Source organism: Abramis brama (assembly GCF_963993115.1).
Source record: "Abramis brama genome assembly, chromosome: 6".
In the NCBI taxonomy this organism is placed as follows: domain Eukaryota; kingdom Metazoa; phylum Chordata; class Actinopteri; order Cypriniformes; family Leuciscidae; genus Abramis; species Abramis brama.
In genome coordinates, this window is record NC_139968.1 from 17,161,287 (window position 1) to 17,179,770 (window position 18,484).

The window sequence follows — 18,484 nt, forward strand, 5'->3', positions numbered from 1 at the left end:
ACATCTTGATTACTGCAATGTTTTGTACCTGGGTGTAAGTCAGTCTTCGCTGTCACGTCTTCAGAGAGTACAAAATGCGGCAGCAAGGTTGCTGACAAATAAGAACGAGGGATCATATATCCCCAATTCTGGCCTCTTTACACTGACTACCAGTTCATTTTAGAATAAAGTACAAGTTACTTTTGTATACTTTTAAAGCTCTGCATAGACCGGCACAAAAATATGTTTCTGAGCTTATACATTTTAGTTGCTCACACAGGTCTCTGAGATCCCAAAATCTGCTGCTCCTAGAAATTCCTCGGTTATGCTTAAAAAGTAAAGGAGATTACACTTTCACAGTTGCTGCCCCAAAGTTGTGGAATGGTTTACCAATGTCAGATCATCTACCACTGTAAACATGTTTAAAACTCATCTTAAGATGTATTTTTTTTTATGAGGCCTTTTAGTGTTATTAGAAAATGAAAGCAGTTCACACATTTCTGCGACTTGCAGGGTATTTATTAACATTAGATTGCATTACATTACACACATCACAACATTGTTAATGTATTCAATTAAACTGTCAAAGAACAATAAATTCTACATAAATACAGCTAACATTTTCTTCTGAAAATGTAAAATGTAATTCTTCATGTCTTATTCTTCCTTGAAATGTTTCTGGATCCAGGAGAGAATGTCCTCATCGATATGAATGGAAAGAGTTCCATCTGGATTGATGGGAACAGCGACAGGGAGATGAATATCCATCCTTGACAGTGTCATCTAGAGCAGCAGGAAGAAAATTAATTAGTTGCATTTTCTTATTATATCTCTGTGAGAGTCATAATTTAATGGAAAACTATTTCACCTCTGGAATCCTAGCAATGACATTCAAGGATCTCTGAGTTGGCAAGGCTGCAGTCAGTTCAATCTCTTTCTCACTGTTCGTTGCTCTTTCTAGTCTAAAGCCCGTCTGGAAAGCCGCCATAGGGATGTGCTTAGACAGTCTAATTGTGAAGGGATGCACAAAGAAGAGCAGATTAAACCAGTTCCATTTTTTAAACTATACAATACATTTGTCATTCAGTGTTGCTGAACATTACTTTTTGGCGTATGTGGTGACAATTATTGGCAGCCTCTCCCATTCCAGCTCTAGACGTGCAGCAGGGAATTCTCCCAGGACACCGGCTTCAGCTTTAGCAGTGACTGCATACTGTTGGCATTCTTGACCCCAAGCAACCTTGGCCTGAAAGACATTTGTGGTCAAAAGATGGTAATGATGTAAATTATTTCACTTGAGAAATTAATTTCGATAATAGTTCCAGTCTTACAGTGACTTTGTGCTTGCTCAGCAGGGCACCATCAGCACAGATCTTCAGGTTGTCATTTTCAGCGATGGAGGAAACAACGAGCTGCACTCTTGCTGTTGGCTTGTCAAAGTAAGCAGCAAGTTGGTAGCCCAGCAGCTTGTGGTCAACTCTCACAGCACGGGCAATGACAGCAAAAACAGGTGGAAGAGCATTTCCGAGGAACTTAGCCTGAAATCATAAACCATAATCAATTCAAGCTGATTTTAGTGCAAAATTTCACCTTTTGGGTTTTGTTATTATGAACAAACAAATTACACAAACTCACAAACTCAGGTAAAACACATTACCTGTTTCTGTAGAGCCTCAAAGCTAGATGCAGTGCTTCCACTGCTTACTGCCTTTGAGGCGCCATGGGGTGCCAAGAACTGCAAGCAAAACACATTATAGACATGATAATTGATGATCTAAAGAAACAAGGTTTTTAACAAAATTATTTTTAGTATAGTTACCCGGTCTTTGTGGAACTTCCTGAAGGGCTCCATGATGGTGGCAGTCTGAAAATCCATATACAATGACTAAGTGTAAATTAATATTTATAACACAAATATTGGCTACCTAACCAACACGCTACATTACACATCCTCACCTTACTCATACGAGAGCTGGACATGGAGGAGCTTGAACTGCTGCTGCTGCTGCTGCTGCTCCTGCTGCTGCGGCTGCTACTGCTGCTTTCAGAAGAGACAGATGCATTTTTGTCTTCAGTCTCCAGGATTTCCCTCAGTTTCAACAGGAAGGCCTTTCCTTCTGGAGTCTCTTCATCAATGAGGCTGATTTGCTTAAGGAGTCTCTCAGCAGCTCTAGGACCAACTTGGACTTCAAGCTCCAGTCTTTCAACTGCAGGACCTTCAGCTAAAGCCAAAATGACAATTATAATTTTGTCTGAAAACATTTGAGTTTAATCAATGTAATCTTCTCTGAGTGAATACCTCTTGTCAGTGCAGCACGGGCTGAGTGCTGTCCAATTATGTAGAAAAGAGGAGAATTTCTGATAAAAGCAGCATTGTGAGAGTGCACCTCAACGCATCCCTTGATTTCAATGTATGGGACAGCAAGACAGAGAGTCTTGTGAAATGGAGCAGCAGCTCTCACAGGAGTCTCATCTGGTATTTCAGAGGACTGAAAAGAATAATTAAGTATTATAACAAGCCTTGCTATTTAAAAAACTTAAAACAAATGAATGCTCTGCATACTAACACATATCCATCATGTGTGTGTTCAAAATTTACCAAATAATCAGAAAGAGTGGCCAACTCGGGTACTAAGGGAACAATCCTCTCAGCATTTGGCTCTTCAATGTTTCTGACCACAGCAAGAGTCTCAAAGCTGTTGGAACAAGAAAAAGTTGAATCTCACTTTCAGAAACCTTTTGAGTTATTTATGAATGTTTGTATGTTATGAATGGAATTCAGAATGTTTTCTACACTGGTCAGACTAAGATTGCATTACCTCACATCAGCAATGTGTTCAGGAAGCTCAACAGGCAGAGCCTCCACCTTGTAGTTGCCCTTGAGAATGTCTGCTCTTGCAACCACTTTTCCAGGGACAATTGTACGGACCTTTCCTCTTGCCATAACAGCAGCTTGGATCAAGGCAGTGTTCACTCCCATCACAGCAAAGGTCTGGAGAGCAATACTGAAATAAGAATAAGGGAGATTGTTTGTAAAACTGTTGTTGTGTACATTATATCTCATCTTCATGAATGTACTGTAGCTGCAAAAGTGTACCTTGGTCTAGCTTCAGCCTGGAGTTGAACATCAGTCTTCATGAACTGCTCAAGAGTCATAGACTCATTCTCCTCAGGGAGAGGAGGTGTAATGGTGGCCTTAACTAGAGGGATGAACAGAGCAACATCAAACTTCAAAGTGACACTCTTATATCCAAGGTAAGATTAAAAAAAAATCTAAGAAAAAAAAAACATACCATTGAGACTTGCAGCAGTGACAGCAGCAGTGTACAAACTGAGCTCCATGGGCAAACCAACTGCTGTTGGCAAGATACGACGCACTTCAGATGCAAGCAGGGGTTTGGCATACTGGTAGGCAACTCCTTCCTGAAAAGCTTTAAGGGCACGCTTCAACTGTTCACGTGGTGTGGGTCCAGTGATCATCTGGAGATGGTGTTTATGAGAAACTTAATTCTAATTGTGAGAATTATTTGTGAGACAGATCTCAAAAAAAATATAATGAGAGAGTAGACATGAGCTAAAACACAATACCAGTATTGCTTCTTCAATTATGGTCTTGTCAATGTTGAAATAAGCCACTTCTTGTCCAAGTAATTTGATATAGACTGATGCCAATGGCTGATTGGTTGGAAAGGCCTTCCAGTTTGTGAGCTTGAGGTGTTAAAACAGAGAAGTTATATACATTTTGCCTATATCATGTTTATAATATTACTTAAAAGTACACAATTATACTGTACACTGGACATGAAAGCTTACAGCTCTCAGGGTGCGCTTGATCTTTGTGATACGGTCAACACTTTCATCTGCAGCAGGAGATTGCAGAAGAGCCTCCTGGATTCCTTCAGTTCTCACACCGATCTGTTTGAGAGAATTAACTGAGTGAAGACTGAAAACAGTTGGTTACAATTTATTTTGATGGTTCCTTTTGAACATTCTGTTCACTATAAGTAACTTTGCAACTATATGTCAACTTACTCTCAGTACAGTATTAGTAGACTGTCTGCTTAATATCTGCTAACTCTTTATTGTGATGAGAGCTAGTTGATATGTAGGTGCAACGTTACTTAAAGTCAACAGGATGTGGTAAACGGACCATCAAAATAAAGTGAAACAAAACATTTCAAAACAGATTGTCAGATTTTTTTTTTAAGTCTTGGTTGGCCCACCTCAAGAACATCAGCAGCAGCTCCAGCCAGGTAAGCACGTGCTTTAGCTACAACAGCTCTTGGCAAGATGGTGGCGGCATCATTGATCATGTAGGCACTACCAGCAGCTCCAATCATAAGAGGAGCTGCACCAGGACAGAGGTAAGAATACATTTAATGTGATCTTTTATGTCAGGAGAATTGTTTTAAATACATTTTAAGAAACACCCAAGACACCATTTCTCTTATAAAAAATGCAAGACTCACTATGATAGAAGTCCAGCTGAATGGCTCTGCTGAAACGGAAGCTAAGCCTGTTCAGTTTGCGACTCATGAGCTTGATGGCAACATTAGCTGCACCCGCACTGAAATGGACAACCATGGTTACCTCTGGCTTGTGCTCAATTTATGTGATGAAGTAAAATATGTGTGAAATTATTTGTTCTTACACAGATGCCATATCCGGAGCTGTGATTCTGGTCAAAGACTTGATGTGGGAATAGGCAAAGCTTGCAACATGCATGTTAGTCTCAGTCTTCAAGGCACCAGCAAGATTGGAGACAAGAGCCACTGAGGGCTTGGACTCAAACAACACAATACAAGCAACCATACGCACTTCAGGGTGGAGAGCCCTGTCCAATACAAGCTGCAGGGCCACTGGCTGAACCTGAAGCAGGAAACAAGATTAGTATATTATTGGAAGAAAATGTGTATAATCTTTTACAGTAATTTATTCCTACAATGTCTGACACTTACCAGTTTGGGCTCTTTCTTGGCAATGTTCCTCAGGGCCAAGATGGCATCAACCTGGACTCTAAGAGGCAGAGAAGTACCTGCAGTTCTCAGTCCAGGTAGGAGCTTCATGATGGGTTTAAGACTAGCAGGGTGACCAGCATTGCCCAGAACTTTCAGAGCCAAAGTGATTTCAGGAATGTCATTCTTAGAAATGGCCTCTGCAGCAATATCATGGATGGGCTGAGGAGTTTGAGGCACATACAGTTAGACAAATATCAAATATTATAGTATGTCCATGACAGAAATTTGTGGATATCTTGAGGCGTTTACCTTCAGGAGCTCGGAGGAGCAAGTGGGAACTGCAACACAGTGTTTGGCAATCATGGAACCATATCCAAGCATGACGACTTCACGGAGAGCTGGGATTGTGGCGATTTTCTCGTGCATAGCCAAACTCTATTCAGTAACATACAGAAATGATTAATTTGATTTTGGTCATATTTGAATAACAGCACTTTGAGTATAGTAAGATGTACCCACAGCTGTCAACTGGATGGTGTCCAAATCAGCAGTGACCATTTGCAGAGCAACTACAAGAGCCTGAATGAACTCAGGAATGGAAAGTTCACCAGCCAGATACTTCTCCTTGATGAATTTTACAATGACTGGTGTGCCAACAGCAGGAAGAGCATCCAGAAGCCAGCGCCTAACATATTCATTGTTTAAAATATATTAATAATAAAAAATTGCCCTTAAACTATATTTCTTATTGCTAAAATATTGTACCTGTAAACTGGTTTGTCTTTGAACTGAGCCCAGATAGCCTCAATATTCTCCAAGGTGGCAGCACGCAGGAGCTGGATGAGCTCAACAAACTTAAGTGGAGCATCATCATGGACCATGGCCTCATTGTTTGCAACAAGGTGCTTTAAGACATCAATAATCTAGAAAGAGTAAGGGCAACACTCAGATGATGTCTTCATGGATCAAAGGCTTTGACTTGGAGACTGTTAAAGATGTTAAGTAATGAATTATACCTGAGCTGGTGCATCACTGATCTTCAGGAGTTGAATGGGGGTCTGAAGAATTTCAGTTGAAAACTCATACTGCAGGGATCCACGGGCCAAGTAATCAGCTTTGATTGGAACAACAGGCGTCTTGTCCATCTCAACAAAAGTCAAGGTTTGTCTGAAAAAAAATGATTTCTTTATTTCTTAGTAATATTTTTACTTCATATTTTTAAGAGAAATCTCACAGAGGATCAATCTTACTTTGCTTCCATCTGGGCAGCACCATGGATCTCATTGAAGGGTGAAAACTGATGCACTTCCTCAACTGTTGCTTCAGCGATCAGTACACCGGCGGCAGATGGTTTCATGATGTAGTTGTAAGATGCTGTTTCAATCATACTCTTGACCCTCTTTTGGGAGAAAGGTATGTGACCATTTGACTCTTGGCATTTTCATTATATTGAGTAAACATGTCAATTCTTTCCAGTCTTCTTCATTACCTTTGTGCATTCAGCACACCTCTCAGTGTATGCCAAACCGACGTCCTTCATGATTCTCTCCTGACAGTGGCTCAGATCCTTAGACTTGGTGACAATAACGTGGTTGGCCTTTGGATCCTCACTGATGACGTAGTGGGTCCTGCACACTCCCTGAACTCCAGTCTTGAAGGACAAGTCAAAAAATTAGATTGCAGAACTCAAAATACAGTAGATCAAAAACGTACCAGGATAATTTTCTCACCTCTTGAAGTTCATAGATGTTCTGGGTCTTCTTGAGGTTGAGCTGAAGGATGTTGAGGATTCCTCTGTGCAGGTTCAGTACTGTAGGGGAGACTCCTGCGGGGGCGAATACCTTTCCAACCACACCATTAGCATACTCAAACTTGATGGGAATCTGAAGCTGAGCAGCCAGAGCTGAGGTGAGCTTAGTGGCAGGAACAAATGGATCCTTGGGCCAAATGCCAGCATACTCGTGGAGCAGAGGATCCATGAGCTGTAAGGAAACATATTTACTTTAAATGAGGTTATTGCTGCTATTGTAATTAGATCTTGCTAACACTTTTTTTTCCCGTTTCCTGTCAGTGTGGAACACCTACAGTGTTTACAGTTCTCAATGGTCATTACCTTCATCATGAAGGTGTTCTCTGTCACGGCACTGAGGTGAACCTTGCTGCTGACTTTTATTCCTGCTCTGGCCAGACCTTCTTGAGGAAGACCACCCAAGAGCAGAGCCTCATACTTGTACACATAGGTCTTATCAGGGGCAAACTCAGGAACTGAAAAGTGTACAGAATTTGTGATCTTAGGCAATTACTTTTACTGGTCATTACGTTTAAGCAATAATGAAACTCATTTGCCATATCATATTACTTACCAAGGTTGATCTGTTGAGTTGCTGAAAGAAACAGAAAAAATATTCTATGAAAATCTTGTTTTAAATTTGGTTTTCAAGAGGTTTTTAATTTTCCAAACAATTTATTCTATAGAGCTAAAAAGAGAGAGAAGGAAAAATATATAAATATATTTCGACTTACCCACAAGGGCTACAGTCAGGGCAAGCACAACAGCTCTCATGGCTGATGGTGTGTGAAGAGCTCCTCAAAGAAACAGACTTTTTATAGCATTTTCTTGCTGACCTAGTACTAATTATTAAATTAATTATTAACCAATGTCTTTAAAGGAATATCAAATTGTACACAAGACTTCTGTCAACTTATTTTAATATAAATATCAGTAGAGGTTAGGTTACCCTGGCCTGTCACCATGTCATTCTTCAGCCAATGTCCACAGTGAAATCATGCTGATCATTTGTCTTTTATGTTCAAAAAGGTGATTTTTCCCCCCCATCATATAAAATAATGCTGGAGCAACAACATTATCTATGGAGGTATGTCACAGAAAACATATTCAATATTATTTTACATTTTTATACAAATAATTATTGTGGTTAATAGCCTTGGATTGAAGGCAAATCGTAGCTATCAGTTTTGGGTTAGGTTACCCTGGCCTTTAATCTAAAAGTCCATATTTATACATTTTTATGTAAAGACTGGTGAAATAACATTGGATGAACTTTGGAACTAGACGTGGAGTGATCTGTGGACAGTTTAATAATTGTTAATGCAAGTAATATTTGTTAAACACATGAAGAAAAACTATTAGTGCAACCTACAAAGAAAAACTGCAAAGTATTCAACAGCAGTAGACTGCACATGAGCTTGGCACCTCGCATTAAAAAGTCAACAGTGATAGAACCAGCGGCGGCCGGTCAATAGGGGGTGCTGGAGTGCCGTCCCCTTCAAGTTAGCCAGAGAAGAAGGCTACAAAAACAGGTTAAAAATAAGTTAACTATATATTGCAAAATAATTATGAAATAACATTATTTATAGTCATAATATTTGACTGGTAGTCATGATAGCACCTCTTTAAAAAATAAAAATTGTATTTCGTTTGTTTTGTGTGTGCGGGGTGCCGGACAAATGGTTGTCTATAAACTTTAGAAACGCTTGTGACTTGAGGCTGAGCTCTAATTGGCTTGTTTCAGATTGTCCTCGGGGCGCAGAGCGCTGCACCCCAGTCCCTCCTACTTTTGATTTTAGCGAATCAATATAGGGTATATATTGATATATGAAGAATATTATATATGAAGTCATGCGTTCAGCCCTGACAAAAAGTTGCAAAACGTTTTTTGAACGGAAATGGTGGTGCGTTGAACATCCTGTTCTAATGACGCAAGAGTTGCAACTATGGCAGCTGAGAAGGCCATTCTTTGTGTTCTTTTTGAAGAATTTTGGAGCCTGATGAAATCAGTATCGTGTTTAATACTGCAATATACGCTCGATGTTACAGTCACTGCCCTTGCCGTCCAGAATAAAAGAGAACATCCCATTTGAGTGAAGGGATTTGTGGAAACTGTGGTTCCTAATTATTGTTTGAAAAGACAAACATTTCAGGTGAAGGATAATCCACTTCTTACCTCCGAGACTCTGTTATGATCTATGTGACCTTATTATTTTTATTGTGAGTATTAGGCTTATCATTATTGCTCATCACTGTTGATATGCTATATTTTTACTATAAAACTCATACAACAAACATGTCTTCTAATATCTTCAATTGTTGCGAATACCAAGCTGCAGCGGACACATTTGTAAACGTCTTTACTTTTTCTTTACCCATTGTGCGAGCTGTCTCTTTAATACCGCGTGGTTTTACATTTTTGGCACACCCACCAAACGCAAACAAGAGAAAACATATCTCAAACCCCGTTGCACACCGTTTCCAGGTAACATGTCATTCAACCCGGAAACCGTAGCAAAATGTTGCACACCGTTTTTTGTTTTTTTTCAATGTGCTCCTGGTCTTATCACATCCGCTTGTCAGAGAAAGTGTTAACAGCAGTATGAACTGATGCCCATATCTATGGACTTTTTAGGTAATCAGCTAACCTACCTGATTCACCTTGTTATCGGCTTTTATTCTATTTAAATATCTAAACGTTAGTGTGAAGAAGAAAAAATGAACAAACTTTTAGATATCATTCTGCATATGCGAGGGACATTGGTTATACTCGTCTTTGCTCGCTCCTTTTAAGTTATCTTGAGTAAAACAGCTACACATACAAAAGGCCTGAACCGTAAGTGATGCAATCTGTTCTACAGAATACGGAAGTTAAGTTGCACATAACCCCTATTGTTTTATATATTTTGGCCCTTATGTGAAAAGGCTATCGTTTGCTGTCACTCTAACCTCTCTCTATAAAATTTCTCCCTCTGATTTTGAGGCACAGGCAATACACAGCACCTTGCCTGAGCCAATCAGCGTCCAGAAACCTTGACCACGTGATCTCCCCCGCCCTCACAGAGACAGTAGTTCAGTGCAGCGGGACACAGAGACTGACGCTGAAGTTACAGCAGTATAAACTGTTTATAGATCGCATTTTGGAGTGTTGTGCGTGAATGCAAAAACAACAACAACAAAAAAACAACCACAACCATACAAATCAGTCTGTTGAGTGGTGAAAATAAATGGGTTATTCCCAGAAAGCAAGTACATCTTGGTTTCATCTCTAATTGGACAGCCTTTGGCGGGTCAGCACCCTGAGCCGGCAACTTGTTCTTTGTAGTGAAAAGCTACCAAGCAACAAGCAATTTTTCAATGTCCCCTCCTGGACACCATACTTCCTAGATGAAAGTAAATGTGTATTTTATCTTTACAAAATGTCTTTTCACAAGGCATTCAAATGAAGAAAAAAAAATAAGGATCATGGAGATTGGATGAAGTTGGCTAGCTTGCAAGTCATACATTTTATTGTTTTCCCTGTTTGCTGTTTCAAAGTCCTGTCACCAAAGCGTTGTGGGCAATGACACAGAAGGTAAATCAAACAATGCAGTTTAACTTGAGACAATCATCGGGGTCCAAGCACAATGGCTTGTGTAGGTGGTATAGTTATACAATGGACATGTCTCTTTTCAAATAAAATATAAGTCTTTACTTTATCTCTTTGTGTAAGGATTATTATATATATTAAATTAGACAAATAATCTAGTGTCTCTTCTTTAACTGGACATTAAACTTAAAAGAACCCACTGTTAAGTTGTTTTATTAGGGGCCAAGCCCCGAAGGTTCTGACGCATTTCAGAATTGACTTCACTGACAGAGAGAAAGCAGAACTCGCATCATGTTTATTTTTCTTTATTTGGCAAAAAGCACAACACTTTGCTTTTATTGTGAGTATACACAAAAATAATACACACTTAACAGGATCGATTGATGTATGAAACTTGTTTGTAAAATCAAAGTCAACAGAGTATTTCGGGTCTCAATTCAGCTGATAAGGAAAAAAGAGAGCAGATCACGCCGGCGTGATTGCCGACCTCAGAGGGTTAAGTAACATTGTCTTTTCTGGAAAAAAAATCCATCATATGTAGGTTGCACTTGTTTGATAACAATCATGTTATTTATTTTTATCAACACTGTGTTGCACGACAAAGTATAACTATCTATTTTTGACTATTGTTTTCTATATACAGATGCAGTGAGGACAAATGCCCATACCAAGATGTCCACTGATAAAGAGGTGGAAAAATGTATAACAAGATGGCTACAACTTGCTCCTGACAGGGATGAAGGAAGGAAGGAAAGAGCTAAATCTAACAACGTGCTTTGAGCAGGCTTCAAGAAGGCTTTTAAGATGTTTCTTCATACTTTGCGCTTTTTACACAGGCACATTTTTTTTTTATTAAAGTTTATTTAAAAGCTGGTGTTTTAGGATATTTCTTAACTTGTGCAATGTTATGTTTCTTATGTTCAAATTTAAGTCTTTTAATGTGTTTCTTTACACCTGTGCAGTGTGCTTCTTTTTTTCTTTTTTTTTTGCCATTTTTTAGATGCAAGTTTATTTCTTATTCCCTAAATGACTTGTGTGTTTTAAGTTGTTTCTTGAGACGTGCAATTTTTATAAATTAATATGTTCTTCATATTTTCTGGCCTTGGTTTATATCATTTGCAACAATTATGGGATACATATTAAAATGTTTTAAGTTTATGTTTGCATTTTATTCAAAAGTTAGTATACATATACGTTTTGGATTTACTTTAGCATTTTCTTTCATATCAACACAAAAGTGATTACATGGGTTATTCAAGAAACATCAATAAAGGTAGTCATAATAACATGGCAAGATTGAATCGCGCCAGCTCCGGCGTGCAGTGCGCATTAGTGACGGCCCGATTCCGGGTTGATTGCGGCAGTGTCGGCAAGTTAACGGCTGCCGCATCTGGGCCGATTGATTCGGACCGGAATCGGCCAGTGAGTAAACAGGCATCTGGCACGAGTGCGGCAGACAGAAGCGGGCCGACGGGTAAGTCTCCAGCAGGTGAGAATCTAACCGGATCTGGCCCGAGTGTATTTTGCTATCTGGGATGTGGAGATACTAGCAGTTAGTCTCCAACTGTATTACATGCCGAGGGTGTTTTCGCATGCCATTGTTGTCTGTGTTTACATTCCGTCACGAGCCCTACCGGACACAGCGTGTGACGTCATTCATTCTACAATTGCAAGGCTCCAAACTCTACACACAGATGCTTTTTTTTGCTTTAATCACATTACACTGGGTTTTTACCTCACTAATTTTTACCAGTTTGTTGAATGCCCAACGAGGAAAAACAGGGCAATAGACCTCATGTATGCAAATGTAAGGAATGCATACAGCGCTGCCCCCCTACCCCACTGGGAAAGTCGGACCACAACCTCATTCATATCCAGACAATGTACAAGCCAAAAGTACAGAGGCTACCGGTTGCTACTCGCACCCTCAGAAAGTGGACACCTGAAGCAGAAGAGGCCTTGAGAGACTGTTTTGAATCCACTGACTGGAGTGTGCTACAGAATGTTGAGGATTTGGAGGAGGTCACACATTGCATAACTGACTACCTGAACTTCTGCATGGACGTTGTAGTTCCTACAAAGACTGTGCTCTGCTTCCCAATTAATAAATCTTGGGTGACCAGCGATGTCAAAAACCTCCTTAATAAGAAGAAGAGGGCGTTTAAGAATGGTGATCTGAAGCTGAAGCACGTGCAGAAGGGGCTTAAGGAATGTCTTAAAGAGGCAAAGGAGTCATACAGGAAGAAGGTGGAGAGTGAACTACAGGTGAACAACATGAAGGAGGTCTGGCAGGGATTGCGCAACATCACTGGATGTGGGGGGAAAAGTGGCATGGCAGATGGTGATATGGCCAGAGCTAATCAGCTGAATCTTTTCTATAATCGATTCGACAGCTCTGCGTCTGCTGCTGCTTCTGTACCCATTGGCACCACCAATACATCTTCTCTGCTTGCATCTGAGAACAACTGCACAACCTGCATCACTAGCATCACCTTGCCAACCAGTGACTTTACACTTCACTCTGCCTCCTCTCCCCCAACGCTGCCATCAAACTCAGAATGTACTCTTCTGTACTGTTTACCTTGTACACCACAGACTTGTACAACTCTGAGTTGTGCCATATGCAGAAGTTCTCTGACGACACTGCAATTGTGGCATGCATCAAGGATGGACATGAGGGGGAGTACAGAAGCCGTGTGGAGGACATTGTGGGATGGTGTAGGACTAACCAGCTTCAGCTGAACACCACCAAGACAAAGGAAATGGTGGTGGACTTCAGGAGGCTTGCCACTCCCATGCTGCCTGTCACTATTTGATGGGGTGAATGTGGAGACTGTCAGTACATTCAAGTACCTGGGGCTACATCTTGATAATAAACTAGACTGGTCTGCCAATACTGATGCACTTTACAATAAAGGGCAGAGCAGATTTTATTTCCTTAGGATGCTGGGGTCCTTCAATGTCTGCAGCAAACTCCTTCCTATGTTCTACCAGTCTGTCATGGCCAGTGTTCTTTTCTATGCTGTCGTATGTTGGGAGGCAACATTAGGAAGAGGGATGCTGGACGACTGGACAGGCTGGTGACAAGCTGGCTCTGTGGTGGGCATGGAGCTGGAGTCACTGACATCAGTTGCAGATAAGAGGACCCTGAGCAGACTGCTCTCTATAATGGACAATGAACGCCACCCCCTGCACACTACTCTCAAAACAGAAGAGCATGTTTAGCAGAAAGCTCCTGTCTCTGTCTTGCAAAACAGACAGGTTGCATAGGTCCTTTGTCCCTAGGGCCATTCAGCTCTTCAATGCTGCACAGAAGGGGAGGAGGGTGATTGATTGAAGTCTACTCTTTAAACTACCCTTTGTACCATGCCTTCATCTGGGTGCATTTATACATAAACAATCTACCCTGGATCAAAATAATCTTTAAAAAGCCATCTTTCAATGTTTTTGTCCACCTTTGCAAATAAATGAACTTCTCCAAAGATTGGTTCCTGTTCAGAACTTGATTGACAATGTCAGAATGTTCCCTGGTCTGTATGCGTGTCCACAAACACAAATGTACTCAGTCCTTCAGAGGAGATCCCGGTTTCAACACTATATGAGAGAGAGAGAGAGAGAGAGAAAATATTAGTGTCACATTATTTTTAACCTCCTTTTTTGTTAATTTTTATTATTATTTTCTCAAAAACTTAAGAATATATATTTGTAAACAGCTTTTGTCAATAAATAGCATACAAAAGAACTAAATTAAATTATGCCAGATTAAATTTTAATACTTACAAATCCTAAATTCTGTCCAAAAATGCTGAGATCCATAGACGGAAAGACTGAAATCGATGATTTTAGCCCATTTCAGCTTGTCTGCAGTGAAGGGGTTCCTGTTTGAGACAAATACACAGTAAGACACATGCAAGAAATCACTGAGTGATGATCGTTCTCCTTCCTACAGTAGTTAACCCACCTGTGCACTGATATTAGGACCTTCCTGGTCAGGTGGGACTGCAATGGTAGAGTCTTCTGGCTAATAAAATATCAAAAATACAAAAATATAAACTTAAGTTGTTTAGAATGCTAGATTTGGTATGAATGAATTAGTGAGTTTTACTGCAGTGCTTACCTGGATACATTTAATCTGATGTGACTGAACATAGAAAATGGTCCATCTTCTGATTGGTTCATTTGCTGTGTAATAAATATAATGTTAGACATAATGCAAAGGTCACTTATTTGATATAAAGTTAGCCAATTTTATATAGATTTTATAAGATATTGTAAGCTACCTAGTCTGCACCAGTGGCTCCAAAGCAATTTTCACATATTGCTAATCATTTCAGCAAACTTATCTCAAAATAAATCACAAATGGCCTAACGTTACCTCCGGAATCTTGCTAGAAGTCACTGGCGCAAATTGGCGCTTTGTTGCAGTTGCCTTTAAACACATATAAAAATGGAAGTAAATATTAAATTCCATTAAAAAAACTATATGTTATAGTTTGCAAACTAATGCTAAAACTATAAAGGTTCTCATCAGTAGGCCAACATTATCTACAACCAAAACAGAATTTCACATTAGTTTATTCACATTTATTGTTAATGTAAACACGTTGCTCGTTGGCATATTTTAACTTGACAATTCAATAATCTAACAAAGTCTGTAAAATGAAACGTTAGCTCAGTTTACCGTGGTAAAGTCATAGACAGTAAAAGAAATGGACACAGCGACCCCATTGGATTCAACGGAGACAAAGTGAAGCCAATTAGAAACTCTTACTTCCTGGGGGTCCAGCATACTGCGCAGACTCAAACTGAGCTTGACGCCGTAGATGTGACGTGAGCAAACCGTCTGTCTTCTAGTAGCTGTGCCAAGAGAAATCTGAATCATTCCCTTCCGAGACTTGCAGAGACGGAGAGTGTGAGTAGGAGCTGTCTATGAGCTAGGAGCAGGAGAAACTTTTAGTAGGTGTTCTGATTAATTACTTTGTCATTTTGCCTCCACGTCCTCCCGATTGCCCGCGCGCTTCTCCTCCTGTCCATACGGTAATTTCCTACTGTGCGACAGAGAGTCGTGTGGCTATGACGCAATCGTTAGCCTATTTTTACAAAAATTGCTTCTACGGGGCCATAACGTAAGCTACAAGGTAATGAAGCCTTTTTCGTGTTTCTTTAGAAATAAATAATGGACGAATGGAGTCTTTAAACGCCTCAGATGTGAAGTTATTCGCTGTCAAAGTGACGCCAAAATGAATGGGAGTCAATGGGATGCTAACAGCAGGTGGGGGTCCGCTAGCCAATGGCGGCGCCCGGGGGTAGGCTACCTTCAAAATAATAGAAATCCATGCCCCCCTGGGTAAAGTTCGTTACCGCCATGTTGACGAGTAGGCTATCTTTATAACATAACGTTAGGTTAAACTGGGCACAATCCTGTCAACACACACAGAATGTTTTTTTTACCTTGCTTGCTGGTCTCTCTCTCGGTGAAGTGAATTCCGTCTCTTCCCCGGGCCAGACACGAACGCCGCGATCCAACAAAAGACAGTATTACACTGGATGCTCTGGCGCGACACGACAAATCCCAGACAGTGTATAGTGATGCGCCGTTATATTTCTGACGTACTGTACTCTGAGTCCAAGCGCTCGCGCTATTTCTGACAAGGGACAAACAGGTTTGCATTTAAGGTCCGGTCGCTTCAATGTGTCCAATATAGACAGCCTCTGGCTATTATAGCGTTGTTGACACGCGGTGTAAGGCAAAAATTAGGAAATAAAAAGCACGATGGAATGGTGCCAGCCAGAGAGGCCGTTACGTCAAATACAGTAGTATACAGTAAATTTAAAAAATACAGTAAGTCTCTGTATGTGGTGTTAGACGTCACATAAAATTCCCATGATGCAATGGGAATCACAGTTATTTACTGTAAAGAGAAATAGCAGTATAATACTGGGGGATTTAAAGTAAATAACTGTAGAAATTACAGAAAAGTCTAACAGTGTATCCTGACAGTCCTTTTGGTTTTATATATTTATTTTTAGCTTATAAATTTACTGTCATAGACAGATGATCTTTCCTGATATCTGAAAATAGTCCAACACACTTGTCAATATAGTGAAGGGGTGGATTCTTGAATCAACAGCCGCTTCATATACTTTTGAATGGTGTGTAATTAATCAATATTTATCCTTCTAAATATTAAACGATTTGAATGACTTCAAGATTATGGGATTTAGGTAATAATATAATACTTGTATTCTCACTGGAACATGCTCTCTCCTTTTTTCTTTTTTTAAGAGAAGCACCCAACATGTTAAAACCTATTTACTCTTCTAGTTGACAATGACAGCCTAGGTCACTGAAGTCACTCAGGCCTGTCTCCTACGTAACCAATTCACAAAAGTATTTACTTTACTTTTCATCTTCAGTCACAAGAGAATAATAACAAATATTGTCTGAACTTCTTACTGAGAGAAAATACATCTTATCAGTATGTTTTGGGAAAGTTTCCTGATCAGAGCTAGAGCTCGACCAACTCCAACCTTGAAGAAGCTGTGTAGTTGTGTGTGTGTCAGTATTCTTTGTTACAGGTCCTGACTTTTGTGAGGTGAGTAACTGGCACCCAGGGGAGATGAAAGGACCATTATATGAACAAACTGGAGCCTAGAAATGCTGATATACTTCTGTCCATATGTGGAAATTTTCCAATGTCTTAACCAGTCAGAATCATTCAACCTGACGTGATGACGTAGTTTAGTGACCTGTGTTAGAGTATAATTGCTGCTGTATTGAGTGTGTACTGAAAGTTACCTACAAACTCCTTGCTGAGTGTTGAAGATGATTTCTGCTGATGAAACTGCCAACTATTCTTCAGTAAAATGTTCTTCAATTGATTGCATCTTTGACTCCTGGTCTTCATTATCATATCTGGTCCTTGGGTCTTAACTGTGAATTCCCCTACAATAGTAAAGTGACAGATTAATCACACATTGCCATCTACAGACATTTGTAAATGAATAGACTGCCCCATTGCATCTGCAGTAACATCTAAGTACTCATCTGTGTACAAATCCATTCTTCACTACTTCTTTGTTGGAAACAAAATGTCCCTGCCATTCATTTGTTTTGAGGTTCTTCAATAATTTGAATTTCATCGATTTTGACAAAATTTAAATGTATCTCCACCTTCACCCTGCCTTTATGTGATATCAGACAAATCACAAATAAAAGTTTCCAACTGCAAGTATATGTAAAGTTGGATTTAAAATTGTAAAAATTACAATTTGGTCAGTGAACATGTTAACATTTTACAGTGTAGCCAATATGTGGGGCCTTTGCTTTGTGTTAGACAATGTGGGGCATTCAAATCAAAAAGGTTGAGAGCCACAGCACAAGGAGCTAGTTAATAACAATAGTTCCCTATCAGTCGGTCACTCTTAATGTACGTCGTGACCACTGAATAGGAATCTCGTTAGAGAGGCCAATCTACTTTGAGTGAAACTAAACGAGCCAATGCACATTGTCGTGCAATCATTTGCATCAGCTGTTTAGCCTCGCAGGTATATAATGAGCAGTAGGTGCTTTTTGCTTTGGAGCCAAGCACTTTGATTCCTGTGTTCTCTACCCTTGATGGCGGGGCGGCTAAGTGTTACACACGTATCCCACCAGTGGAGCCCACCTATCCCACCTGTTGCTATGCAACTTTGCCCTAACTCCACTTGCCGTGGAGAACCTTGTCTCCCTTCCCGGGCCTGTAAGTACTCGTCGGATTTAACCGGCAAGGCTTACAAGGCCTGTGGGGAAGCCGCCTCTGCCATACACACCATGGCGTTGTTGCAGGTCCATCAGGCCAAGGCACTGAAGGACCTTCACGAGGGTGGTCATGATCCACAATCGATCCATCGCCTGCAGCCCCTCAGCCTGCTCATCGTCGGGGGCGTCCTCCTGAATTTGCCCTCGCTCCCGCATGCAAGCAGCAGCAGCCTCCACCTAAGCGGCGCAGAGGAGCCAGTCGCCAAGAGAGGCGGCAAAGCCAGGGGTAAGCGGCCCTAGGATGGGCAACCCGGAAATGGATGGGACTGCTCTCCAGGAGACGGTGACCGCACCGCTCCCTCCCCTGATAGAGGGACGGGTGTAAAATCTTTTGTTCCCTTTTATTTGTGTTCCGTTGCTGGCCTTAA

The 18,484-nt window shown here is 40.5% G+C and overlaps 1 protein-coding gene across 1 annotated transcript; it reads right to left on the bottom strand.

Annotated features, from left to right (window-relative positions):
* Positions 1–614: 614 nt before the first annotated feature.
* LOC311085381 (vitellogenin-like) lies at positions 615–7,406 on the bottom strand. The gene is made up of 27 exons (XM_084117893.1): positions 7,301–7,406; positions 7,051–7,202; positions 6,668–6,919; positions 6,427–6,588; positions 6,188–6,336; positions 5,954–6,104; positions 5,703–5,860; positions 5,457–5,622; positions 5,247–5,372; positions 4,938–5,156; positions 4,631–4,848; positions 4,449–4,546; positions 4,203–4,327; positions 3,793–3,894; positions 3,568–3,687; positions 3,273–3,459; positions 3,077–3,179; positions 2,799–2,984; positions 2,579–2,675; positions 2,279–2,468; positions 1,936–2,201; positions 1,799–1,843; positions 1,637–1,714; positions 1,311–1,517; positions 1,083–1,225; positions 848–986; positions 615–762 (listed from the first exon to the last, which is right to left on the bottom strand). The coding sequence occupies exons 2-27, from the start codon at positions 7,057–7,059 to the stop codon at positions 637–639; spliced, it is 3,822 nt and encodes a 1,273-aa protein (XP_083974019.1). The 5' UTR covers positions 7,060–7,202; positions 7,301–7,406; the 3' UTR covers positions 615–636.
* Between the last annotated feature and the right edge of the window lie 11,078 nt (positions 7,407–18,484).